The 27,067-nt window shown below is 52.5% G+C and overlaps 1 protein-coding gene across 1 annotated transcript; it reads left to right on the forward strand.

The window, feature by feature from the left end:
* Positions 1 to 20,108: 20,108 nt before the first annotated feature.
* Positions 20,109 to 26,647, forward strand: LOC134053972 (polymeric immunoglobulin receptor-like). The gene is made up of 9 exons (XM_062509344.1): positions 20,109 to 20,157; positions 21,441 to 21,776; positions 22,105 to 22,395; positions 23,538 to 23,861; positions 24,263 to 24,382; positions 24,512 to 24,578; positions 25,347 to 25,462; positions 25,764 to 25,813; positions 26,256 to 26,647. Exons 1-9 carry the CDS (start codon positions 20,109 to 20,111, stop codon positions 26,454 to 26,456), a joined length of 1,554 nt encoding a protein of 517 aa, XP_062365328.1. The 3' UTR covers positions 26,457 to 26,647.
* Positions 26,648 to 27,067: the final 420 nt, after the last annotated feature.

A 27,067-nucleotide genomic window follows, 5' to 3' on the forward strand; every position in this document is an offset into this window, starting at 1 on the left:
GCTCAAACAACCCTGAGACTTCCATGGGCAGTTCCGTCTGAGTGGCACAGCTCTGTCCCAGGGAGCAACACCTGGAGTCTCCTGGGCAGAATGAAACCCCAAATCCTTTGACAAAAAATGATCCAGGCCGAGCTTTGCCTGTGGATGTGCCCTGTTCCTGATGGGAATGTGGACGTGCAGAGATACCCACAGGTAGAGCTGCTCCCAAAACCCCCCAGCACCTGGGAATGTGGGATAGGGAAGTTTGCAGTGTTGCAGAGCAAAAACATCACCTGGGTGGGACCCAAAAAGGTCCCCATGTCCTGTCTGGAGCCAAATGTCCCACCCTGCTCCCACATCCCCCTGCACCACAGCAGCCCTGAAGTCAAACTTGATGAACCCAAGGCTCTTCCCACAGTTTTGAGAGGGGGAAAGTCCTGTCCTACAAAGATCCTTGGTGAAAATAAAACAGTGTGAGACAGGGAATCGACCAAACCTCAGCTGAGAGCGACCCCATTGCTCTCCACCCCTTCCCACAGCAGGAAGGACCTGCTGAGGCTCAAACCCAAAACAACTCAGCAGCTGCTGTGCCTCAAAAAAAACCCCTAATTTCTCTTTTCCACGCCCTGCTGGGGAGGGCTGGGTGGTTGTTGGAGTATTATTATTATTACTATTATTATTATTATTAACATGCAATCGTGTTTCAAACCCCAGATTTCCATCCAAAAGAGTAGGAGGCCATAGTCAGACTTCCCAGACCACAGCTCTGTGGCTTTTCCAGCCAGAATTTCCATTGTATTCTTCCCAGATGAACTTTTAAAATGTGTGTGTGTTATGTGTCAGTGTGTGCACGAACTTGCGTGGTTTTACCTCTCTTAAAAATAATAAAAAACAAAAAAGTCTGGGGAAGAAAAAACAGAGTGAGCAAGTGAGACTTTCAGGAGGTTAATCACTGACCTGCTGCCAAGTTGGATATGTGCATGGAAGGGGGGAGTCAAGGGTTTTAATCCCAGTTTTTGATAAATAGAAGACATTCTAGTCATAATAAAACGTGTTTTACACTTGAGGGGAGGAATAAAGGGGGAGAAAAAAGGAAAGTTTTGGCCAGGCACCGCGAGCTCCTGAGCCCAAACAATGAGGTTCAGAAACATAACTGTAACGCATTAGTAAATTGACAATGAAATTGCAGTTACTTCACCGGCTCTTTATTAAATAAACACAGCCCGAAAGGGACCTGTCTGCCCCGGAGGTATTTGTGGAGGGTTCACGTTACAAACCCAACACCGGCACCGCTCCCCCCCCAGAGCAAACACATTCCATCCTGCCGGACCTGCCAGGTGGGGCTGGCCTGGCTTTTCCCCCCTGTCACTTTTTCCTTTTCGTGGACATCCCGGTTTTTACAGCCCCTGGAAGTTTCACGCCCCGGCCACGGCTGAACCCCTCAGGAGGAGGGCGTGTGGGAATGGGATATTGGTGGAGCAGCCCCCTCCCACACACCTGGCCCTGGCCCTGCCCTGCTCTTACACCTTTGGAAAGCTCTGAATCCCCCAGGGCTCCTTCCCATCCCACCCCCAGCTCCTGGTGGCAGTTCTGCTATTCCCCACCCTTCCCAACAAATCCCAACTACAAAAATTCCCCCACCCCATTGAACCAACCACCAGGGACCCCTTTGCAGCTACAGCCCCGAGCAGTGAGCACCAGCACTTCCCACTCAGGAGCTGCACAAAAGGAGCTTCCAACAACATCTCCATCCCTGTCCTGCTCTGGATTGATCTCAACATTCCTGATGTTTTGCCAGAGCTTTGCCCACAGCCACGAGGGGAACTGAGATCACCCACCAGAAACCTCGGGAGGAACAGCTGCAGCTCCCACGCAAGGTGAGGCCACCCTACAAACCCTTCACCTGCAGCTCCACCTGACCTTCCAGCCAAATCCCAGCCCCATTCCAGCAGAGAAACCAGGATAATCCCACCTGACCTTCCAGCCAAATCCCAGCCCCGTTCCAGCAGGGAAACCGGGGTAATCCAACCCCACACACACCTTACAAACCCTTCACCTGCAGTTCTACCTTTCCAGCCAAATCCCAGCCCCGTTCCAGCAGGGAAACCGGGGTAATCCATCCCCACACACACACGCCAGAGACAAAAGGAATGTCAGCGTGTTCAGCACCTTGCGAGGCCTTGAACGGCTGCCAAGGGCCTTTGGAGAGGGGCCAAGGCAGTCCATGAGATGTGAGGGATCGGGATTCTCAGCAGCCCATGGGGTCTGGAGCAGGCTGTGCTACTGTTGGAGCCCCGTCACCACACGCTCCCCCTTGTTCTGAGATGTACCTCCTGTGGAGGCAGCTTTTCCCCCCGGCAGGAATTCCATCCCTGTCTGCCAGGAGCAAGGAAAAACCTTCTGCTCCTCTTTCCTACAGCACCAGGACTCAAAGAAGCGGTGGGTTAAGTGTTTTCCTGCTCTGCTGTCATCGAGGGCTTTGTGGGAAAGCACTGGACTCCCACAAAGGTAAAACACAGAGATGGGAGGAATCCTGCGGAGCAGAGAATTTACCTGTCACTAATTCCATCCAACCAGTCTCCACCTGGACTTCAAATTTCCCCAGCTCAAGGCTCATATTTCCAAACCTTCATGCAGGAGTCTGAGGTGATGGGAAACCGCACCAAAATTCCCTTTTTTGGGGTAATTTCTTCAACACCTTCTCCACAAAGCCAAGCCTTGAAACAAGGGCGGGGGCACCCCTGAGCCCCCAGTCCTGTTCCTGCAGGAGCAGCCAGAGCCAAGGGGATGAAGAGGAAGAAGAGACACAACCACTGATGGGAATTTCAGTACCATGGAAGTTGAAATTGGTTTTTTTTTCGGTTGTGTCTTCGTGTTGTGGAAGTCAGGAGGTGAAATCTCGGGGCTATAACGTGATGTGGCTTTACACAGCTCTGTGTCAAAGACAGGGGGTGGGGATGCTCTGCACCTAAACGTGGGTGTAGGGATCACTGGAGAGTGATTATCTGGTTTCCTCCTCTTTGTCCCCTCCCCTCAGGTGTCTCACTGCTTTAAAATCCATCAGCATCAAGCTCACACCAAAATGTTTCCTTTGCCATCCTGTTTTTCCACATGAGCAAACGGTGTTGGCACGTGGAGCCTTCGGAAGGGCTTAGCGAGGGGGGAGGCAGCAAATTCCCAGGGATTTTGGGATCTTAGAACAAGGCTGGATGTCTCTGCCTGGATTCTCTGGCTCCACCAGGGAGTGCCTGGAGCGTGCAGGGGAGGGTGGGATGGGGCAGGGGCTGAGCCCAGGTGCTCCAGGGAATTCCGTCTGGTCCCGAGGCTGAACATGGGATCGCACACACGGCCCCTTCCCTGCCAAAAGCAGCTTTCATTGGGTGAGTGAGTGCAAGGGAGAGCTTTCCTCTGAGTCCTCTCCTTCCTACACACTGGTGGAGTTTCAGACTTTTTTGTTTTGTTTTGTTTTCCCCCAACTTGGTGCAGCCTCCAAGTTTCCCTGTGAAAATTCCATGCTGGGATGGTTTTGTCTGGGAGTTACCTTTTGCAGACTGCTCAGGTGCAGCCCCCTCTTTAAAGGGATTCTGCTATTTTCATACCTGGGACTGGAGTGAGTTTCATAACCCCACTTTAAGAAATTCACATCCACTGTGGATTTTCTCTTTATGGGCAGGGCATGAGGCAGAGAGACTGCGAGACGAATTTTACGGGGAGTTACACTCTTGGAGTTTCCATCTTTTCCCCATCCAGGTGGTTCTAAGCATCCTCTCTTCTCGCAGCGGTCTCCCCTGATTTCAGAATGTTCCCACCTTCCCCTGCCCCATTTTCCAAGCCTTCCTTTGCCATCTGGTAAAGAGGGCTCGAAGCCACCCTGCAATGAAACCTTACCCTGCCTCTTTTTCCAGCCTGTCTGACAGAACAAGTCAGCTGTGGGCCTCAGCACCAACTTTAAACAACCCCCCAATCCAGCAGGTCAGGCCATTTTAGCATCTGTACCTTTTATTTGTAGCAGACTGTTAATAATTAAGTGATGCCTTTCATACAGACATTTACAATAATTTAACCTTGCCCTTGCTGTGTAATTTATTCTTCGCAGGAGCCAATAAAAATAAAGGCCCCATATTTTGTCTCCCTCGCTCATTCTCTGTCCATATATATAAATATATACACACACATAGAGCCAGGAGAGTGTAATAGGTTTCACATATTGTTCCATAGGTATCATTAGGGTACCAGAGCCAAGTGTCTCAGTTCATATGACTCTTTATAGGTGCCTTATAATCCACATAAAATTGAGTTTATGTTTCCTTTCCATCTGCTGATTCTAAAACAAGATGAGGAAGGGTTCTCTCACTCTTTTTCAGTTTCTTTTTTTTTCTTACTTCCAGTCCTCACTGCACCAAACTCAAAATTTAAAGAGGAACAACAATCTCCAAAATGGGCATCCATTATTATCCATCTCTGGTGATGTCTTATCTCTGACCATGATAAGCATTAAAGGCTCCAGGAAAAAGGTTGGAGCAAAGAAAAACATCAAACCTCCTTCTCAGGGAGGAAAACCCTTCCCAAGTTTGCCATGGAGTCATTTTTCCTGTTTCTAAATCTGCAGTACAGAACCCAGCAGGTAGGTGGAATAGGAGCAAGGGAAGGGACTAAAACCCGAGATTTATTTCTTCTAAAAAAAAAAAAAAAAAAAAAAAAGAGAGAGAGAGGGGAAAAAAAAGCACAGGACAGGGGAAAAAAAGAGCCAGAACCCAAAGTATTGGCTGCATTTCCACAACAAGTCCTAAAGAGGCTACGCAGAGAAACAAAAGAAAAATATTTTCCCCTAAAGAAACATGCATAAAAACACATTTATTAAAGCCCCTCAAAATTCCATACCACTTCAGAGCCCCGGTGCTCTGCAGAGTGCTGGGCTGAGCACCAGGCCTGCCCTGCAGGGCCTCCCAGTCTGCCCAGTCCAACCCACCCTGGGCCACCAGCACAGCACAGCTTGGCTTGACCCTTATGGAAGAGACCCTGGAGCCTCAGCTGCGCTGTTCCTGCATTCCCAAAAATCCCCTTTAATGTCCTTCCTGTGGTCTAACCTGCTCTTAAATCCTCTGCTTTAATTATTCCACCTTTTGAAGGGGAACGATGCCCTGGGATGGGGCTTGGAGCTAGCTGGGATGGTGGAAGGTGTCCCTGTCCATGGGATGGGATGGGATAATGGGATGGGATAATGGGATGGGATAATGGGATGGGATAATGGGATGGGATGGGATGGGATGGGATGGGATGGGATGGGATGGGATGGGATAATGGGATGGGATGGGATGGGATAATGGGATGGGATGGGATGGGATGGGATAATGGGATGGGATGGGATGGGATGGGATGGGATGGGATGGGATGGGATGGGATGGGATGGGATGGGATGGGATGGGATGGGATAATGGGATGGGATGGGATTTAAGGTCCCTCCCAACCCAAACCAGGCTGGGATTCCATGTAGGAGAGGCCTGGAACCTCTGGGCCACGTGGGGGACCTGCTTCCCCTGGTAACACTAGAAAAATTCCCCATTCCATCCCAACCACAACATTTTTTTTCCCCAGATCCTCTGGAGCAGCAGCTCCATGAAATCCCCCTCCCGTTGCTCTTGTTACTGTTTTCCAGCAGGAGGACAGGGAAGGACAGACCCTGGTCCCTGGGGCCATTCCGTGGTCCCCTTGAGGTGATGGAAAACTTTCCCTGGCATCAGGTGCTGCTGCTGAGTGTGAGCAGCTCCAGTCCCACCCCGAGCAAGTGTTATAAACACACAGGCACAATCTAAATATTTATGGCACATGAAATCTCCCGTCTGCTGTTGCTCAGCGCCGAGAGTGAGGAGGGAGGGGGAGTTAAGAGGTGATTATTGTGCTGGGTCTGTACACCCAAAATGTGACACCGAGCTGTGTCCAGTGCCCTGCAATGGTCACTGCACCGGGACCAGGTGTCAGCTCAGCTCCCTGACAGTGATTTGTCACCACCTGGGCTAAGCCACCGCCTGGCTTCCATGGGGAAACAGCAGATGGAAAACACGGACCTGGCTTTGTGGGTTCCTTTTCCTCTCAAACACCTCCTGAGAGAGCGGCTGCTCCAGCTCGTAAAACCTTCCTGGGGCTGGGAAGGAGGAGCGGAGCACGCCGGGCAATTATTTCCCTGGCCTGGAGAAAAATTATGATAGAATTTGTTTTCTTATTCGTGCTATTTTTTGCTTGGATCTCTGGGGGTTTTGTTAAAGGTTGAAATAAAATATTCAAAAAAAAAAACACCCAACGAAAACACGAGAAAACAGAAGGAGAGAGACAGGCTGGGGGAGTTCCATGCGTTTCTGGAACAATTGCCCACTGATCCAGCCTGGAAAGTGCTGAGTATCTGCAGGTGATAGGACAGGCTTGGCAGCAAGAAGCGGAGCAGCATGAGGAAAAATGCTCCACTTAGCAAAGTCTGGGGAGCTGGTATTGCCCAGGACGGTCACAGCAACACAAACCCTGCCTGTGCTGCTCTCCGGGCTCACACCAACTCCCCCAGGCCACCACAGGGACCTGACCAGGGGAATGATGCCCACAGCAAATCCTTCCTCCCATCTCGGAGCTGCTGCTCCCACAAGATGCGGTGATGCCCATCAGGAAGAGTGACAGCACGAGGAGCAGTGGGATTTATGGGATTTCAGCTCCTGGTGGCTTTGGCTCCTGGCTGGCACAGCCCAGGAGAGCAGCACACGGGCAATGGTGCACTGCTGTGCTTTCCAGGGAATGGGGTCAGCTGAGCCCCCAAAGTCAGTGCACTCGGCACCAGGGATGGAGCAGAAGGCTTTGATGTTTTCTCTGAATGAGTCCCAGAGCCAAATTATAAAATCCAGGCAATTTCAGCTCCAGCTAGGAATTTACACAGAGTTTCACTTTGATTTTTGCAGGTGATGTGAGCACAGGATCAGCAGGACACACGTGAGCCACTCTGGGGTGTGCTCCACCAACCAAGACCTCCTTTCTCCAAAACACAGCCTCGTTTTATTCCCTTTTTATTTCCATTTCATTCCCAGCCCTGATCTGCAAAACTATTCTCAGCTCCAAGGAAGCCCTCCAGGACCTCCAAGGGATGCCAAAGGAGTGCAAACACAGCGACTTCCACATCCCCTGCAAGCAGGAGCGGGTCATGGACTGCTCCAGAGCGACTGCAGAGGAGCACGGCCCCAGCCTGGCACACCTGGGGCACGCTGGGCTTGGCACACCTGGCTGGTTTTGGCACACCTGGCTGGTTTTGGCACACCTGGATGGTTAAGGCACACCTCGCAGGTTTTGGCACTCCTTGCTGGTTTTGGCACACCTGTCTGGCTTTGCACACCTCACTGGTTTTGGCACTCCTCACTGGTTTTGGCACACCTGTCTGGTTTTGCACACCTCGCTGGTTTTGGCACACCTGGCTGGTTAAGGCACACCTGGCTGGTTAAGGCACACCTCGCAGGTTTTGGCACTCCTTGCTGGTTTTGGCACACCTGTCTGGCTTTGCACACCTCACTGGTTTTGGCACTCCTCACTGGTTTTGGCACACCTGTCTGGTTTTGGCACACCTGGCTGCTTAAGGCACAACTCACTGGCTTTGGCACACTTCACTGTTTTTGGCGCTCCTGTCTGGTTAAGACACACCTCGCTGGTTTTGGCACACCTGGCTGGTTAAGGCACACCTGGCTGGCTTTGCACACCTCACTGGTTTTGGCACACCTGTCTGGTTTTGGCACACCTGTCTGGTTTTGCACACCTCACTGGTTTTGGCACTCCTCACTGGTTTTGGCACTCCTCGCTGGTTTTGGCACACCTGTCTGGTTAAGGCACACCTGGCTGGCTTTGCACACCTCACTGGTTTTGGCACTCCTCCCTGGTTTTGGCACACCTGTCTGGTTTTGCACACCTCACTGGTTTTGGCACACCTGTCTGGTTTTGCACTCCTCGCTGGTTTTGGCACACCTCACTGGTTTTGCACAACTCACTGGTTTTGGCACACCTGTCTGGTTAAGACACACCTCACTGGTTTTGGCACACCTGGCTGGTTAAGACACACCTCACTGGTTTTGGCACTCCTCGCTGGTTTTGGCACACCTGTCTGGTTTTGCACACCTCGCTGGTTTTGGCACACCTGGATGGTTTTGACACCCACACCCACAGCCCCACACCCCAGCCATGGCTCTGCCAGGGCTTCCTGAGCACAGCCCCACCAAGGAATTCTGCTCCCAGGAAGCCGAGAGTGTTTTCTACAGGAGAAAATAATAAAAAGAGTTAATCCCTTGGGAAAGGTGCTGGCTTTTGTGTTTCAATCAGGCAAAGGTGGATATCACCTCGTGCTTACGTGGTCGAACACACTTTCACCCCGGGGGCTCAGGGATTCATCGGGGGCAGCTTTGGAATTCTTCGTGTTCTCCATTTCCCAAATCTCCCATTTAAACCTCTCCTCTACCTCAACAAAGCACATTCCTCCAGGAACAACAACCCAGCCGAAGGTAAAGCTACCGTGGATGTCCAGAAGCCTCCAAGCTTCTCCACATCTGAGCTCAAGCCTCCAAAAAACCCAAAAACCCTCCAGCTCAAACTAATAGACACATCTGCCAACAGCTTATTTTAATTTTTTTTGGAACCACTCTCTAGATTACTTCATTGCCAAGAAAAAAAAAGAAGAGATATTTATGATAGCAACTGGGAAGCCTTGAAATTCCAAGTCAGATCCTCGGTGGTGTAAACTGAGGCTGCTCCAGTGAGTCGGGGGCCACTGCCAGTTCACACAGGTCGGGGTGGCTCTCTGCTCCCATCTCCTGCCTCCCCAGAACGCAGGGACAGTTAAAGGCAGCTCAGGCAGGCACTCCATGAATATCTGCCACTCTCTGCTCTGAAGTCATCCCCTTGGAAATGAAACAGAAGGGCAAAAATTCCCAAAAAAGCAGACATTTGTTCCTACCTTGAACTCGGAGCTGCAGCTTCAGCAGGAAAACCAAAAGCTGGAGGGACAGAGAACACCTGCTGAGAGAGTCCAGTCATTTCCTTGAATGTTTTGTTCTATAAAGCAGGGGTGGGGAGAATGTGGTTTTAGTTGGAATTAGGTTCAGGAAGGTTTAGTTTGTGGCTGTTAAAAGCAGGTAAGGCAGGGAGAGGTTTCAATAACAAAGGAGCCCGAGGGAGCTCTGCAGACACAGAACACCTGAGCAGGTGCCTGGGTTTCTGGAACATTCAGCAGGTGTTGATGTGCAGCTCAGTGAATCCCAAATTTAAAAAACAAACAAACAAACAAATTTTCCTGAGGTGGTTTGGTCCCGAATCAGGGCTGGTGTGACACGGGGTGGGTGGGGTTGGTCTGTCGCTCACCTGGGTTGTGTGTGAGGAGACTTCTCTGTGGTTAACCAGGGGTTAAAGAATGGACTTTGTCCTTAGGCTTTGGAGTTTAAAAAAAGGAGCAGAATTTGGTCAACAGAAAAAGAAAATACAAACAGAGGCGGGCACCAAGCACACAGCGGAGTAGGAGCAAACAGAAACTGGGAGTAACTTTACTCATGGTAACAGTTCTTGTAAACTACTCACACCGGTGAAGTGATGGAGACTCCTGCAGGACCCTGCAGAGCATTTTAAAAATTATTTTTTAAAGTTACATTTTCAATGCCTTAAAAAAAAAAAAAAACCAAAAAACCCAAAACCCATAAAGCAGCGGTGAGCTCCTGTCACCCTGGGAGCTTGCACCAGGAACGAGCCCTTTGTTAGATCTGAATTTAATCTCGGGATGGAATTTTATGGCCACAACATCACCCAGCCCTGAAAAGGGAGTTCGTAAAGGACAGCGTGAAAAAATCTGAATTATAAGGCATGAATGACAGTGCTTTAATCACCCCATTAAAGCCACCAGTTCCTCCCAGTAAAGGGTGCTGGAGCCACTGGGCAGGTGGAAAAATCCTTCAGAGATCTTGGGATCACACCCAGATTTTCTGGGGACTTCAATTATTTCATATCCTTTCAATCCTTATTCAGCCAGATATCTTAAAATGTGCTAAATATCTGCCTCTTTCTATTCTTAAATTCCAAATTTTGCCTGGGTGTAACTGTTGTGCCAACTGATGCTGGAGGAGCTCCTTGAAGAGGCTTTTATTTGAATTTGGGATGGGATTTTCCTGAGATTTTGGTGACACCTTGGTTCCTTTCAAGCGCTCATCCCCTTCTGTTCCAGCTCACACTGACACTGCAGTGTGGGGATTTCTATTGTGGGGATTAAAAAAAAAAAAAATAAAAAAAAAATCACCTTTCCAGTTATTTGGGGTTTCATTTTCATTATTTTTTTTTGGGAAGAAAAGACGCAGAAAAAAATAATAAAGAGAAAATGAAAGGTTGAAAATTATTTAGTTTCGGGGGAAAATATATTTTTGGCATTGAAATGAGGAAAAGCACCAGGGTTAGGGAAAAAACCTGAACTGAGCTCTGAAACTTTACCTTCCTTTAATTATCCAGGTGACATTTCAGACATTTAGTCTGATTTTTTTTTTTTTTGTTAATCTGCATATTGAAAACACCTTTTTAAAAACACTTGCAAAAAAAACCACCCAGCTGTTCCCGAACATTTATTTAACGAAAAGTAAATCTTATAAAAATTCAATTGCAAAGTAGTTAAGGTATTTGAATTTTATATATATATATATATATTTTTTTTTTTTTTTAAGGGAAGAAGAATCCCAAGAAAGAAAGTATTTGATGGCTAATAATCTCATTTCAATATAATAGGACCTTTCTTTTGCAAAGAGCAAGACAGGTTAAAAGATATAATTATGACTTTGCAAACTCTCCCAAGTGCTACGAGATCATCTGACAGTTCTGATCCCGGGCTCAGCTCTCAGAGGGGAAAAGTCTTTGTCTAGTTCGAGAGTTAAAGAGACAGGATCCCTATTCCACCCTCTGCCTACATTGCAATTTAACTGTCAAAAAAATCCAAGCTGCAGAATTGTCTTATTCCAACACAGCGCAAGGAAAGAGAGAGAGATTTGAGGCTGACCTGTCAAACGTACCCTCTTTAAAAATGTATAATATATTTTAAACATTTTTTTTCCAGAGGTACTTAAAGGTTAAAGATGTGCCAAAGAAGGAGGATGGATTCTTTTCCCCCCCTTTTCGCTAAAGCTTTTTAAAACAATTAAAACAAAAAAAAAAAAAAAAAAGGAGAGAGAGAGGGGAAGAAAAATTTCAAAATTAGGGATCATCAGTGTAAAAAATCCCCTGAAGATCAAAAGGAACACATTAGAATCACATTAATTCTGATTTAAAAAAAAAAAAAAAAAGAGGAATAAATCCCCTCTTTCAATGGGAAGAGAAACTTGGAGGACATTGAAATGGTGTTTCCATTGTCAGGATGTGCAGGAAGGTGGAGCAGGGTGTCAGGGAGAGGCAGAGCCCACGGAGCCACGAGCAGAGCCAGAGCCTGGTGACACTCCAGGATATTCCTGGGCTTTTTAAAGCTTGGCTTTTTTGTGTGTGTGTGTGTGTGTGTTTCAAAACAGGGAAAGAAGGAGAGGAAAATATTTTTCCCAAGTAACCAAACAAAAGGAGCCATTTCCACGGGGGGGGGGGGGGGGGGGGGGTTGAGGTGGGGGGTGGGGTGGTGGTGTTTCCAAGGAGCCACAAACAAACAATTCCCAGTCATTTTTTGACCAAATATAGATGGCAAAGGAGCAGCTGGACATGGCCATGGCTCGTCCGTGGTGGCAGCACCCCCCATGTCCCCACACAGCCCCTGGCACTCACAGGGACACGGGGCTGGCAGCTGCAGGAATGCCAGGCTGGGATCTGGGTGTTTATGGAATCACAGAATGGTTTGGGTTGGAGGATCTTTTCCTTTTGATTCCTTAAAAATCGTTGTACACCACCCCCTGCCACGGGCAGGGACATTTCCACCATGCCCGGCTGCTCCATGCTCCAGTGTCCGACCTGGCATTGGGCACTTCCAGGGATCCAAGGCAGCCACAGCTTCCATGGACAGCCTGGGCCAGGGCCTCGCTGTAAAAAAATCCCATTTTTCATCCTGCAGCGAGTCAGGAGCGAGAGCCCCACAGGTGATGAGTCAATCCCCTGGAGACAGCGTTTTCCCACCCGACAGAAACCAAGCGGGAGCGTGTTCAGGTCCTTTATCCGCCTCCATCCCACCCCAGCAAGCTGGGAATTGGAACTGGGATCCCTCAGCCCAGCAGAGTATTTGGAGTCTGCTGCTCCAAAGACCCTAAACTGGGATCTGCTCCTTGCCAGCTGTGCCTTGATGGATGGATGCATGGCTAGGGGTGGGTGACAGATTTGTGACTTTGGGACAAAAGGCTTGTGAAATAATATCCCTCCTTGCCCTACCTGGCACTGGAGATCATTCTCATAATGATTCCTCTCCCAAGCTCCAAATTTGGGCTCCAAACCCACCAGGAAAACCAGGAAACTCATCCAGGCTCAGCTGATCCTTCCAACCAAAGGCTGCCAGGGAGGGGATCTGTGGGAAAGTCGCAAGTTAAAATCTATTTAGGACTGAGAGCCAAAGTACAAAACCTTGGGGATGTTCCCAAATTATTGAAGATCAAATAATCCCAACCCAGCAGCACCTGCAACCTTGTGTCACCTGCACAGGGGCTGCACAGCTGGGCTGATGTTTCAGGCTTTAAAGTGCTTGGAAAGAGCCCCTGATTTCCTTGGATTTATACAAACACCAAGGCCATGGGCACACCCAGTGAATCCACCCTGAATGGCATCAGCACAATCCAAGATAACCTGGCACCAGGCTGAGAAGGGGCAGGGAAATCAACCCAGCCCTGTGCCAAATTCCTGCCTTTCCAGCCCTCCTCATCCAGTGTTTCCAGGTGGGTGGGGAAATCGAGGAGTTCTGCAGCAGCACTAAAGGTCAGACATAGGATTTTGGGAACAGGAGAAAGCTGTGTGCTCATCTTCAATATTTAATAGATAACAACCTCTGGTGAGCTGGGGATGACCAAATTAAAGAAAACCCAAAAAACAAAACAAAACAAAACAACAAAAAAAAAAAATCAAAACCCAAACAAACAGGGATGGGGACCTCCTTAAAGCATCCTGGTAAATGGATTTATCCCCAGTGCCACGCTGGGAAGTGTCAGCACAGCCCTGATTCCCTGGGACCCGCAGGGTGACCGGGCTTTTGGGATTACTCACTAAAAATGAAAGCCAAACTGGACTCCTGCCCCAGGAATGCCGCCAGATTCCTGCTCTGAAAGGAATGATAAACCTTTGGGTTGCTGCTTCTCTGACTGTGCAGAATCTGGGGCGAGTCTGGGATCAGAGCTCCTCTAAATGGCTCCAGTCGTGCTTCCTTCCCTTCCCTGAGGAGCAGAACCCAGCAGTGAGACCAAGGCGTGCTCCTGATGGATCATCCCAAGGAAAAGGGCTCCCAGGAGCTGCTCCTTTCATGGATGTCGTCCCAAGAAACGACAAAGCCTTTCCCATCCTCTCCATCCCAAATTCTCCTTGGTTTGCCTCAGCCTTTCCAGGGGTGAGGTGGTGATGGGGGTTTCCCTGGTGTAAAGCAGGATCTGGGTCTCTTTGGAAAAATCCTTGTGCCAAAGCTGAATTCCTTGTGGAAAGCTGCCAGGATTCCGCCCATAGATGAACCCAAACTCATCTGCTTTGTACAACTTCCTCTTAATCCAACCCCTTTTCCAGCTCATCTTGTCTTGTTTGGGATGAGTTTGGAAGGATTTGTCCCTCTGTGGCAGCACCAAGAGGGCTGTGGGTGTAGGAAGGGAATTCCTGGGAGACAGGGACAGTGGGGAGTGAGACACTGTGAGTGTCACCTGGTGAGAGGACAGCCTGTGACAAAGGGGACACAGTGATTCCAGGAACACCCATCCAAAGGGGAAAGGGAATCAGCAGGAGAAACCCCAAGAAATCACAGATAAACCCATCCCTGTGTGCATTTCTCCTGTTAAAAACATGGAACGGCTGATCCATGAAAAGCAGCTTTTCCAGGGTTTTCTCGGGAGGGGAATTCCTCGGGGCAAGTGAGGCTGGTGGTGTCGGTGCCAGCCTGTCCTCGGTGTCCCCACCACTGGAGTGGGGCTGTCCCCAGGCTGGGCCAGGTTCTGGCACCGTCCCTGTCCCCAGCCGTGCCCCACTCGGTGCTCGGCTCTGGTTTGGTTTGATTGATTTTGTAATTGCTCGTTTAATTGAACAGTTACAGCAACGCTACCGGGGAAAGGTTTCAGGGCTGGGAAGGGAGGTGGGAGGGTGTGGGGGTGGAAGGGGAATTGGAGCTGGGGAAAGAGCAAAATGGGTTTTTTCCCTGTTTCTCAAGATGCAAACAGAGGGAAGAGGCAGGGGATGAGCTCCCTTCAGCAGGAACTGAGGAGGAGAGCTGAAAACAATAAATTACAGGAGGAGAGGAAGAAAAATGAGAAGTGGGTTGAAAAGTGTGGCAGGGCCAGAGGATCCCAGGGACTGCTCAGCCTCCACCTAACATCGGCTTCCTGCGGGCTGGGAGTGCTGGGATGAGGAAAATGGGCCACCAAGAAGGAAAGAGGGCAAGCTGGGAGGGCTGGGAGGGGGGAACGAGCGGGACAAAGTGGGAAAAGATCTCAATAGAAGGTGCAGGAGCAACATGGGGAGGAAGGGAAAGACATCCCCATGTGAGAGGAGCTGCAGAGCGGAGTGGGGAAGCAGAACAGGTGAGCTCAGGAAGGGCTGTGCTTCCGAGGGACTTGTGCCAAGGGAAAGGGACAGAGGGACAGAGGGACAGAGGGACAGAGGGCAGGGTCACATGGGATATTGGGAAGGAATTGTTCCCTGGGAGGAGGGGGAGGCCTTGGCATGGAATTCCCAGAGCAGCTGCGGGTGCTCCTGGATCCCTGGAATGTCCCAGGCCAGGCTGGACGGGGTTTGCAGCACCCTGGCATGGTGGAAGGTGTCTCTGCCATGGCAGGGGGTGGCACTGGACGACCTTTACGGTCCCTCCAACCCAATCCATTCTGTGATTCCATGGTTCCGTGACGCCCTGCGTAAACCCACGGCGCGCCCAGCTCTGTGGCAGTGCCAGCTGTGACAGTGCCAGCTGTGGCAGTGCCAGCTGTGACAGTGCCAGCTGTGGCAGTGCCAGCTGTGGCAGTGCCACCTCCAGCCTCTCTCTGGGGCGAGTGTGAGCCAGGAGCTGGCTGGGAGCGTGTCAGGAAAAGGACAGGAGAATGCAGACGGGGTCAGGGGGGAAGGTGCACGCAGAGGCCACGGTGCAGCTCCACAGTGAAGCAGCTCAGGTTTCAGGAGAGCCTGGAGCCGGGGCTGCAGGGGGACAGGAGGTGGGCTCTGCATTCCCTGGCAGGCAGCACAAGGCAGGTTTAAAGAATATCCTTCCATTTAGGAATTTGTTTATTATTCTTAACTAAGCAGCTCAGACAGGCAAGCCGGCAGCACCGCATCCACGCTGGCTCCCCAGGAAGGCAGGGAAGGGAGGGACAGGAAGGCAGATTTCCAGACTGGGGGCAAAGGGATTTGTGCCCTGCTGGGTGAGGGAAGGGGGCAAAATGCTTTGCCAACTATTTAGGAAAAGCGTGGAAGAGATTCAGCTTTGGGATGTCAGGGGAGTCGGGATCAGAGCTGAGCTGCTGTCCCAAAACCCAGCAGCACCTTTGGGGTGGCTGCTCCTCTGACACCAGACCTTGAGGCTTTCATCTGAAATTACTCAGACTCTGGAGCAGAGGATGAAAAGTGTTTTCTAGGGAGGAGGGAGAAGTAATCCTGTTAAAATCCACTCATTCCTTGAGGAGTCACACAGCACCAGGACATCTGTGGTCACAGAAATCCCCTCACCTGGCAGGTGTGTCCATACTGGGGAGTCAGGGCACATCTCCCAGCTCTGCATTTTGAATTTCTGGACCATCTAGAATGTCTTCAGCTGCTGAAGTGATGGCCATGAACACAGCAACCCAGGCCAGGTTGGAAATTTCTCCTTGTGAGGCTGGTGAGGCCCTGGCACAGGGTGCCCAGAGAAGCTGTGGCTGTCCCTGGATCCCTTGGAGTGCCCAAGGCCGGGCTGGAGCAGCCTGGGATGCTGGGAGGTGGAACAGGGTGGCACAATGTGGAACTGGAAAAGCCATGCTTTTCATCCCAAATCTTCCATTATCTCTGACCCCGGTGTGAAGGAACTGCTGCAGATTTGGGTGCTGGACACCCACCCTGGTGTGAGCAGGAGCAGGACAGAGAGGGAAGGACAACCCGCCCTCCCCAGTGCCCTGCGAGCTCACACTCCTGGAAATGAGGGCGAGGAAGGTCACTGAAGGTAAATCAAGGAGGGAAGTGGAGTGAGCCTGTGGATGCCAGGGAGATCTCAGGTGGGAGGTGGGGGGGGAGGAACGGCGATGAGAGCGGGAATGCCACATGTGGGGGGAGCAGAAAACCCCAGGAATGGAAGCAGGGAAACGGTGGCAGCCAGAACAGGAGGCAGGAAAGGTCCCCTCACCCTGGCCATAAGCAGGGCTGGGTGTTAACTCCTGGGATTATCCTGGAGGGCTCCACACCCCCCTCCCCAGCCCTTCTGACAGGAAACCTGGAGCTGGAAACTCGGTGCAGAATGTCTCACTCCTGGTAGAAATTTGTTCCCCGTGGCTGGAACATTCCTGGGAGCAGAGTAGCGGAGCAGGGGGCTCCCACCTGGGCACTCCAGCAGGGATCAGAGAGCCTGTCAGCCCCTGCCAGCCCTCCTCTCACCACCTCCCCTGCCACCTCTGCCCTCTCTCCATGCTCCACCTTCCTCTCGTCCCTTTCTTTTCCTCTTGCCTGTCTCTTCCACCTCCAGGCCTCCCAAATTCATCTCACCTGTGCCCCACCAGCAGAGCTCAGCACTTTCTCTTGTGGCTCTGGCCAAGCCTCCAAAAGCCCTTTAGTGGTCAGTCCTGCTGCAGCACTCTCTGGACAGAGCCTCCCTCTCTCCCTGCTCCCTTCCCCCTCCTCTTTCTCTCCCTCCCATAATATTTTCCATATGAAGAAGCCTTCCTGAAGCCGCACACTGCCCTCTTGGCGAGTCTTAGGCGGGTTAGAGGAGACCCTGGGAGCCTTTAATCCTCTCTCTCTCTCGCTTGCTTTCATCCTCAGCCACAGCTGGACGCCCCATTGATGTGGAACAGACCAAACACCAGGCCCCTCACTAAGCTGCTGCTGTGGGGCCTCTTCTCCTCCAGAGCTGAGCCCCGAGCCCGTGTCCTGCTCTCCGAGCCTGTCCACACCCTCCACACCCAGCCTGGGGGTCCTGGCTGTGCTCACCTCCCTCTCACTGCTCCTGCTCTTTCCTGAGCCAGGAAATCCTGAGAGTCCCCCCTTTCTCCCTGATCCCAGTATCCCCCTTTCTCAGGATTGTTTGGGGTCGATTCCCCGCAGCCTCTCGTCCCTGCAGAGCCTGGCTGAGGGTGAGGGGCTGCTCTGTGTTCATGTGTTGAGGATGCGACTCGTGGTGATGTCCCCAGGGCTGGAGGGTCCCCCCAGCTCAGCAGTCAGGTGTTGGGTCTGCAGTGGGCTCAGGGTTTTGGAAAGAAGCGTTTTTTAAAGCCCACTGCAGGTGAGGCAAGAATATCCTTGAATTGTGGGATGGTTTGGGTTGCAAGGGATTTGAAAAGTCACCCAGTGCCACCCCTGGCACGGCAGGGACACCTCCCACAGTCATGGTGGCTCCAAGCCCCATCCAGCCTGGCCTGGGACACCTCCAGGGTGGCACTGGGAGCTCCGGGAGGTGTCCCTGCCGTGCCAGGGAGGCACTGGGGGCTGTGGGATTTGTCCCCGCCGTGCCAGGGTGGCACAGGTGGCTGCGGGAGCTGTCCCTGCCATGGCAGAGGTGGCACTAGGACTTGTCCCTGCCGTGCCAGGGTGGCACAGGTGGCTGCGGGAGCTGTCCCTGCCATGGCAGAGGTGGCACTAGGACTTGTCCCTGCCGTGCCAGGGTGGCACAGGTGGCTGCGGGAGCTGTCCCTGCCATGGCAGAGGTGGCACTAGGACTTGTCCCTGCCGTGCTAGGGTGGCCCTGGTGGCTCCCGGGGGTCCCCGGGCTCGTTCGGGACTCGCCGGTGCCACCGGGGCTCATTCCTGAGCCTCCCCCGCCCCCTGGCGGCCTCGCTCCGCCACTCAGCCCCCGCTGCTCCAAAAACCCTAAAAAAACCCCAAAACCTCGGTATTTTCAGAAAAGTCTCACCCAGAGAAGCTTCAGTGGGTGTGACAGCAACCAGAGGCGATCAGCTGCAATGATCTGCAATTCCAGGGTTTCCTGGTAGGCAGCAGAAAGGGAATGGCTCCATCCTTAAGCTCCAAAGGAACTTTGGGAAATCCAGGGAGACAGGGAAGAAGAGGTGGATTGACAACAGAGTTCAGAGAAAAGGGGGGAAAGTTGATCTGAGCTGTCAGGAACTCTGAGATAAGGAGGGAAAAATCAAAATATTTGGGATGCAGCCATCTGGAGTCAGACTGGAGTGGAAGGACTGAGGGGAGGAGTGGAGAGTGGGAATGATCTGATCTCCGAGGTCACAGTGGGGACAAAGGCACTAAAGTGGAGCAAGGCATGGAAGAGCAGGGGGAGGCAGAGCTGGGAGGAGTGTTCAGGTGGGGCTGGAGCAGGAGAACGCTGCAACCTCAACTGCATCAAGAGCTCTTTAGAAACGACATGGACAGGCCTGGTCGTGCTGTGTCACTGGGCTGGATTAAGTGACCTCCTGAGATAACATTCATCTTCTTTCCTGTGCTTCTTTAATTAAAACCATATTGATCCTCTGTCAGAGGTGCAGCGGAAGGACCAACTTAATCACGTTCCTGCTTCTCCATGATGCCAGGCATCTCCTCACGACCTGTCCTGCCCCACAGAGCCTCTCCCCTCGGCCAGGACCTCCCATGGATGCAGCAAACACCGTGGGAAGGGCTGAGGAGCAGCTCCCGGCTTGATTTGGAGGCAACCAGTTGCAGGAACTGAACTAATTGCAGACTCCAGGGATTTGTTCTCCGTGTTCCCCCTTCTCGTTACCGCGCATCGAGTGCCTGATGAGAGAGGGATTTGGGGACAAGACAATGTGGAGATATCTAGCACAAAATGATTAGCCAGAATGTATTGTTAATAAGCTGCTTATTCATATAATTGGAAATTCTTTGCAGCCGGGGTGTCAGTGGAGGCTGTGTGTGCTGCTCTGCTGGAGCAGAGCAGGTACCAGCCCAGGGGACAGCAGCTCCCTGCTCTGCTCTTGCTGCTTCAAGGGCAGGGAAGGACACAGGGAGCTGAAGGGGAGGCACAAGGGACAATCTCACGATTCCCAGAGGGAAGCAGAAGCTTTCTCCTTACAGCATCCTTACAGCACCCAGAGAGGGAAAGGCCAGGGAAGCTTGACCTTGAGGCAAATAACACTGCTAATAAAAAATAACAAATGACACTAATAATAAATAACAAATGACACTGCTCCTGTTTCCCAAAGCAGCTGTTTGGGACAGAACCAGGTGTGGAAGATCATGAGGGAGTCCCCCCAGAGCTGGGCCAGCTGTCACCAAAGGGGGACTTTGGGACACAGCGGCTCCAGGACTGACCTGGAGGATTCCACAGATGGCTTTGGCAGGAGCGCTGGCTTTGTGTGGAATTGCAGGAGGCAGAGTTCCTCAGGGAGGCTGAGGGAAAAGAGGGGAGAAGCAGCAGAAGCCATTCCCCATTGCCTCTATCAGCCCTTGCCGAGCCCAGGCCTGCAAAGCACCTGGCTGCAGAATTGGCTACAGAGAAGTTTATGTGACACCAAAAGCTGTAACATTGCTCTCCTACCAGCCAGGGAGGAAGAGGAACCAGGTGGGTGAACCTCACCACAGGCTGGGGGGACAGGAGGCTGACAAAACAAATGCCACCAGCCAGGCAAGAGCAGCAACAGCCTTTGGCTGTGCTCTGGGCTCTGCCACTTCCCCAAAAACACCCTGAGATTATCTTCATATTAATGCTGAAACAAAACTTGGGGAGGCGTTTCCGCTTGAGGCAAGAGCTCAGAACTTCCCCAGCTGTGTCGCTGCCAGGCAGGAGGGCTCACAGGGCACCCACACTGGCACAGGACACGACGGGCAGCCCCAGGTGATGCCCTTCCCTGGGCCTGAGCATGGCCATGGAGCTGAGAGCCCTGATCCTGCTGCCCCTCTGCTTCCCAGGTAGGAGAAGGGCTCGGAGTGTCCCTGGGGACAGGGACAGGGACAGGGACAACCTTCCCCACTTCCTGCTGCCTGGGGAGCTCCTCCAGCACCAGCCAGGCTCTGCTCTGGGCAGCTGCTGCAGGGCTGGGAGGGAAGGACAGCCCCAGCTCCCACCACAGAGCCCTGGCTGCTCCAGGCTGCCGGGATGATCCCTGCTGGGAGCACAGAGCCTTTCCCATCTCACTGGCCCCGCTCAGCCCCTCTGATGGCAATCCTGAGTCAGGGCACCACGAGTCCCTCACCAGCCTTGGAGGGAGCACAAAGCTCCCAGCATGTGGTGGGTGGGGAATGAACCCACAGTCAGCACAGCCTCTACAGCCAGGAGCCGCTGGCATGGCTGGAAATGTGGCCAGGAGCCACTGGCATGGCTGGGGATATGGCCAGGAGCTGCTGGCATGGCTGGGGATATGGCCAGGAGCTGCTGGCATGGCTGGGGATATGGCCAGGAGCCACTGGCATGGCTGGAAATGTGGCCAGGAGCTGCTGGCATGGCTGGAAATGTGGCCAGGAGCCTCTGGCATGGCTGGAAATGTGGCCAGGAGCCACTGGCATGGCTGGGGATATGGCCAGGAGCCTCTGGCATGGCTGGAAATGTGGCCAGGAGCCTCTGGCATGGCTGGGGATGTGTCAGCGGGGGAGCTGCCCTGGCTGGTCCCCTCTGATCTTTCCCACCATCCCAAACACAGCCCCTGGCACCAGGGTGTTGTGGGCAGGGCATGGTCTCCGTTTGCCTGCAGGGAGGAGCAGGGACAAGGGGACAGCTGTGGACACTGTTTCACACATGGTTTGAAGCATGAGTGAAGCAGGCACCTCGAGCACCCTGTTCTTGTCTGTGGGATTTAAGCCACAGCTGCAGCCCCTAGCTCAAATCTCAGCACTTCCCTTCCCATTTCCAAGCAGGTGAATTTAGCATGGGGAAGGGATTTTGGGTTTTGGAGTTCTTCCCTCCACCTGTGCCCCCAGGGGAAGGTTGGAGTCAGAGTTTCCCTGTGTCCCTCCCTGTGGGCAGCCCTGCACCTTCACAGAAAGGGCCTCTGGGCATTGGAGGGGGGTTCCCAGGGAGGTATTTGAGAACAGACTGGATGTGGCACTGAGTGCCATGGTCTGGGTGACAGGGTGGTGTCAGGACATAGCTTGGACTTGGTGATCTTAAAGGTCCTTTCCAACTTCATTGATTCTGTGGTTGATTGTGTGATTCTGTGATCAGCTCCCCTCTCCCTCACCACATCTGATCCTTCCAGGTCTCCAAGGCCAAACCCCCGAAGCCCAGAGACGACGGGAAGGGGACACTCTGCACATCCAGTGTTCTTATGCAGCGTGGACTACTGACCAGAACACAAAATATTGGTGCCTCTGGAAAGATGGAAAATGTCAAGAACTAGTGCACACACACTATGAATACACGCAAACATCCAAAGATGGGAGAACTCAAATAAAGGATGACACCACTAATAAGACTGTGTCCATCACCATGACTAACCTCAAGGCAGATGACTCAGGCAGATATTTCTGTGCTTACCATATGTACTACAATAAATACGTACCGATAAGGATGATCTCCCTGAATGTTTTCAAGGGTGAGTACCTGTACCCCACCCAAAGACAAGCCTTGTCAGGAAGACACATCCTTCCTTCCCCTGCTCTGCCCCCCTCTCCCCCACAGCTGAGCAGCTTGCCCTGATGCCCCCAGCCTCACTCCCTGCTTTCCCTCTCACACAGGGAGTGAAGGAGCCCCACAGACAGACCTGGCAGGTCCTGCTGGCTCCCAGCTCCCTCGTGTCCTGCCCCACCTCCTCCTGCCCTGATGAGGGGCTCTCCTGAGGGAGTTGCCCCAGGGCATGGTCTGTCCCAGGTGCCCGTGTGCCCAGCAGTGACTGGGCAGTGCCCACCTTTGGTGTTTCACAGAGCTGCTCATGTGGGAGTTGGACACCCTGTCAGTGCAGTGCCCGAACAGGTATGGCATGGTCTGGTGCCAGAGAAGGCAGACTGGCTGCACAGTCCTGGTGGAGAGACCAACATCTTCAAGAAGAACTGAAATTAAACCCCTGCAAGACAGAGCATCAATTGAGTATAATGCTCAAGGGACTCTCACTGTCACCATGAAGAAGCTGCAGACCAGGGACTCTGGTGTGTACTGGTGTGCACTGGACTCTGGGCTCACCCGGACATCGGAGGTCATGCTGTCTGTGTTCAAGAGTGAGTACCTGCCATGTTCTCACTGCCCAAGAGCAGGTTCCCATTGCCCTTTCACTGCCCAAGAGTGAGCCCCTCCTGGCAGCCAGGTGTGGGTGAGGGCAGGTCTCAGCCCAGGTGACGCCTGTCTCTCCCCCTGCCCATCCCTCCAGCACACACAGTGGCAATTTAGCCATAGGACCTTGGAGCCAAAACTCAGGCCTGGACCTTCATGCTCTGTTTGCTGCCAGCAGAGGTTCAGGGGAGGCTCCTGTGAGTCCCACAGATGGAGCTGCTCACCCCAGCTGCTTCCCACAGTCTGCTGGAGCCAGACTGGTGGCTCCAGCACTGGTTCCCACTGGGTGCTGCTGGGACCTTCGCCCATGTCAGGCACTGCTCTTGCTCTGACCCCACAGCTACCAACCCTCCCAGACCCTATGGGCTGCGTGTCCCACCCTGAGGGAACAGTGGGGGAGAGGAGGGGGACAGGACCCCCAAATTTATGACACCTCTGCACGGGGAATCTGGGTGCAGCACCTTCTGCTTAGGGCAGGTGAAGGTGGACATGTGGAGGTGGAGGTGTGGAGGTGAAGTTGAGGGCGTGGAGGTGAAGGTGAAGGTGTGGAGGTGAAGGTAAAGGTGAAGGTGTGGAGGTGAAGGTGAAGATGTGGAGGTGATGGTGAAGGTGTGGAGGTGAAGGTGAAGGTGGATGTGTGGAGGTGAAGGTGAAGGTGTGGAGGTGAAGGTAAAGGTGAAGGTGTGGAGGTGAAGGTGAAGATGTGGAGGTGATGGTGAAGGTGTGGAGGTGAAGGTGAAGGTGGATGTGTGGAGGTGAAGGTGAAGGTGTGGAGGTGGAGGTGGATGTGTGGAGGTGAAGGTGGATGTGTGGAGGTGATGGTGAAGGTGTGGAGGTGAAGGTGAAGATGTGGAGGTGATGGTGAAGGTGTGGAGGTGAAGGTGAAGGTGAAGGTGTGGAGGTGAAGGTGGATGTGTGGAGGTGAAGGTGGATGTGTGGAGGTGAAGGTGAAGGTGTGGAGGTGAAGGTGAAGATGTGTGGATGTGTGGAGGTGGAGATGGATGCAGCTCCAGGGTAATCCAGTGCTGGGGAGGAGCAGCCGCTGTGGGATCCCATTCTGGGGTGTCAGCACATCCCGGGTGTTTTCCAGGGACGCAGCGGAGCACTGCCAAGGAGTCAGGACACATCTCTGTCCAGTGTCACTACAAGATCGCAGACTACAGGGCTGTCACCAAAGCCTGGTGCAAAATGGAGGGGGAAATGTGTAACGTGCTGGTCACCAGCAGCTCGGAGCCCCCAGCAGAAAACGGCACGGCTCGGGAAGGTGTCAGGATGCAGGATGACAGCCAGCAGGGCATTGTCACCGTCACCATGGAGCAGCTGCAGCTGCAGGACTCGGGCGTGTACTGGTGCGCGCTCCTGGAGCTCTCCGGTCTGTCCCGCGTGGAGGAGGTCACGCTCAGCGTTTCCAGGGGTGGGTATGGATCTGTCAGGACCCGTTTGTGGATTCCAGACTCCTTGCCCTGCTCTGCACTTCTGTACTGGCCAGCTTACCCCACCTCCCACCTTGCCTGTGTTGGCCTGCCCAAACCCCACAGCTTTGGATCCTCTCGTGGCCACCACCCTGTGGAGTAGCAGCAGGGGTGGGAGCAGATCCACACTGATGCTGTGCTGCTCCTCCTTAACCTGGGAGCAGCTCCAGCTGTCCTGAGAGGGGCTTCTGTCACTCAGTGTTTGATACCAGTTCTTTAGAATGACTTTATAGCCCCTTTAGTGTGATTCATCCTTTGAGTTTCAAAGACCTTCGTTGGGTAGTCAAGGGAACAACTTTAGACTCGGATTTTACAGATCTGTGACTTCTGGGTTCTCTTTCAGACAATGTTTTAATGGTAGGGGAAGGCATGGAAGAGGCCCCTGGTCATGGCAGAGCAGCACCAGGCTACAGCCTGGCTCTTGCAGAGCTAGGAGCAAGCAGTGCAGATGATGAGAGGGGACGTTGGGATGCTCTGGATAAACTCACGGGATCAGGGCCCCGGGCATGGGGGCAGCAGTGGCAGAGGTTTCACTGCTGAATGCAGAGCAGCCCCACAGTGACCATTCCTCTCCTCGTGTCTGTGATTGCAGTGCTGTCTCCAGGAGGTTTTCCAGACAATGAAAAGGAAAGTCAAGATACTGTTTTGAGTGAACTCAGGTAAGGCCTAAGAAGAGTCTCTGAGCGTGAGCACACACAAGTTATTCGTGTTGTACACCTGGGGCAGGCCCCTGGGCACTCTGGCTGCTCCTGTAGAGGAATTGGATATGACAGAATCCTCACCAAAGGTGGTCTCTCCTCCTCCAGCTCCTGCCCTAACCCTAATTCCAAAGGAAGAGGCAGATTGGTAAAATCATGTCTCAGCCTTCTGCAGGTGCCTCTGTATCCTTCTCTCTCTGGGATCTTCACAAGAACACAACCTCCAGGTTCTGCCTCTCAGCCTCGACTTTGCTCCCTCCTGTCTGAGTATTTAACAATGGGATGGTCCTTGGTTGCTATTATTTCATTTACCAGTTAAATGTACAGGATTTTCCCCCTTTGCACATCTGCTGTCATCAATGGTACAGCAGCATCTAAGAGCAGAATAATCCCTGCTCTAGAGAGCCTGGAATCGTGCTCAGAGCTTTAAACAGTAGCTTGTTTCTAAAGCCTGGAGGATGGTTTAGGAAAAGCTCAGAAGATAAAGCCAAGTAGAAAAATCAAGAATCAGGAGCCAGGGAAGGTCCCCAGTGCCTCTTATTCCCTCTGGATCAGCAGGGGCTTGCCCAGTGTCAGGAACCTGCAGGAGGATCTTGCAGGAGAACCAGCCAAGAGCTTCCAAGAACTTCCAAGTGCTTGAAGTGATCACATAAAACCTGTCCCTGTTCCACTTCTAGGTGATGGGCTGTTAAACCATCCCACACTGGTAATTCCCTTCCTCTCCTCCAGCTCCAGTGAGAACACCTTCATCATCCTGTCCGTGGTGCTGCTCATCCTGCTCCTCCTGTCCCTCGTCACCTCCACAGCCCTGGGTGTCAGGTACTACAAGCTGCTGGTGAGAACAGGTATGTGGAGCTGGGACTGTCCCAGCAGGGCTGTCCTTCACTGCACCCCAGAGAAGCTCAGGCTGGGCTCAGGGCAGGTTCCTCCCTGCCTCCCCTCACAATAAATCAGACCCAGGTTCCTCCAGAGCCTGCACCGGGGTGCAAACACCTTAGAGGAGGAGTAAAGAGAGCAAAGAGTTCCCCAGGCCCAAGGAAGAAGCACATCCCATCACTGAGCAATCCCACAGCCTTCCCAAATCTCCTCGGAGCTTTTCATGGACTCCTTTTCATCCAAACCCTCTGATTTTGCTTCATTCCAAAGGTAACAGAGAAGCAGAGGACATGAGAGACAGACCAGAGGACACAGCACAGGTAAGGAAACTGAAACATTTCCCACACAGTGCCACATCCCTGACCAACAATCTGGGAGGAGCTGTCAGACCCACCTGGTGAGGAGCTTGGAGCTCAGTTTGGTTATAAACAGGAGAGAAATGGTATTTGATGTCAGCAGAGAGAGGAATATTCCCAGCTGGAGAGAGAGGGGGGTAATTAATGCAAGGAAACTCCAGTAGGAACAAACCCACTGAAGTCCCCCAGAAGGGACTCAAGGAGTAGCAAGCAGGGTCAGACCATGAGGTTGCCACCTGTGTCCAGGTGAGGTGGTGAAAAAAAGAGTTCTCTGTTCTTTCACCTCTGTCACGACCAAATTTTGACACAGCTTGTCCTTTGCTTGTGGGAAAATCTCATTCTCCTGGCAGCAGCTCTGGCCTGGCACTGACTCATGCTAAGGAGTGCTTTCCCTTTCTTTTCCCAGCCTGGCAGCACTGGGAGGAGGGAAAGTTCTCAGGATGACAGCAAAGGGTCAGGATACATCAACCTGGATGTGCAATCCCACCCCATCCTCGAGGATCCTCTTTACTGCAACGTGGAACCGAGTCAGGCTCACAGGAACCCCCAGTGCGTGGAATACGCCGTCATCGCCTTCAACCAGTCCCCAGGGAGCGGCAGGGAATGAAGCACAGCATCCCAAACAAGCCAGAAATGGGGAAAGGAACAGGAATAGAGTGGGAATGGGGAGTAGGAGGTGTGTGGATGGATGAGCTGAGTTTTGCTGCCGTGTGTGTGGTGTTGCCTGAGCATTGTTAGCTCTCCCTCCTGTCTCGGGGCCAAGCAGAGGTTTTGCTACACTCATGGCAGATTGCCTGGGGTCAGACAGAGCTGTGGGGGGATTCCCAGGATCTCTTGTACATCTGCTTTTCCAATTCCATTAAAGTGAAGAGCCTTGGAGGGGCAGGTGTGGAGGCCTGGCCTTGTGGAAAGGAGAAGTCTGGACACGGCTGGGTGGGATATTCCAGCTGTGTCCCTGTACAAGCTCTGCCCCAGTCCCAAAAATTTAGCTACTGTGGTCAAGCAAACTCATTCCAGTGCTGCAGAGATCAAACTCAAACCTTGCTGTGGCTGGGTTCATTTTTCATGGATGGGTTGGGGATGCAAGTGCTGGATTCTGAGAATAAGCAAAACCAACTCCTGCACTTCCCTCTCTGCTGGAAATGCTCCAAATGACACGTTTTATTTAGCAGTCATGTGGGGAGCCACATGAAATGGGTTTCTGGGGTTCAGCTTGTT

This window comes from Cinclus cinclus, chromosome 27 (assembly GCF_963662255.1).
Source record: "Cinclus cinclus chromosome 27, bCinCin1.1, whole genome shotgun sequence".
NCBI classification, from domain to species: domain Eukaryota; kingdom Metazoa; phylum Chordata; class Aves; order Passeriformes; family Cinclidae; genus Cinclus; species Cinclus cinclus.

Excerpts from the sequence above, each read along its gene's own strand:
- LOC134053972 (XM_062509344.1), top strand. The coding sequence starts at position 20,109 with ATGGCCATGGAGCTGAGAGCCCTGATCCTGCTGCCCCTCTGCTTCCCA. Across the intron at positions 20,158-21,440 it reads GCTGCCCCTCTGCTTCCCAG|GTCTCCAAGGCCAAACCCCC; the intron begins GTAGGAGAAGGG and ends TGATCCTTCCAG. Across the intron at positions 24,383-24,511 it reads TGCAGATGATGAGAGGGGAC|TGCTGTCTCCAGGAGGTTTT; the intron begins GTTGGGATGCTC and ends CTGTGATTGCAG.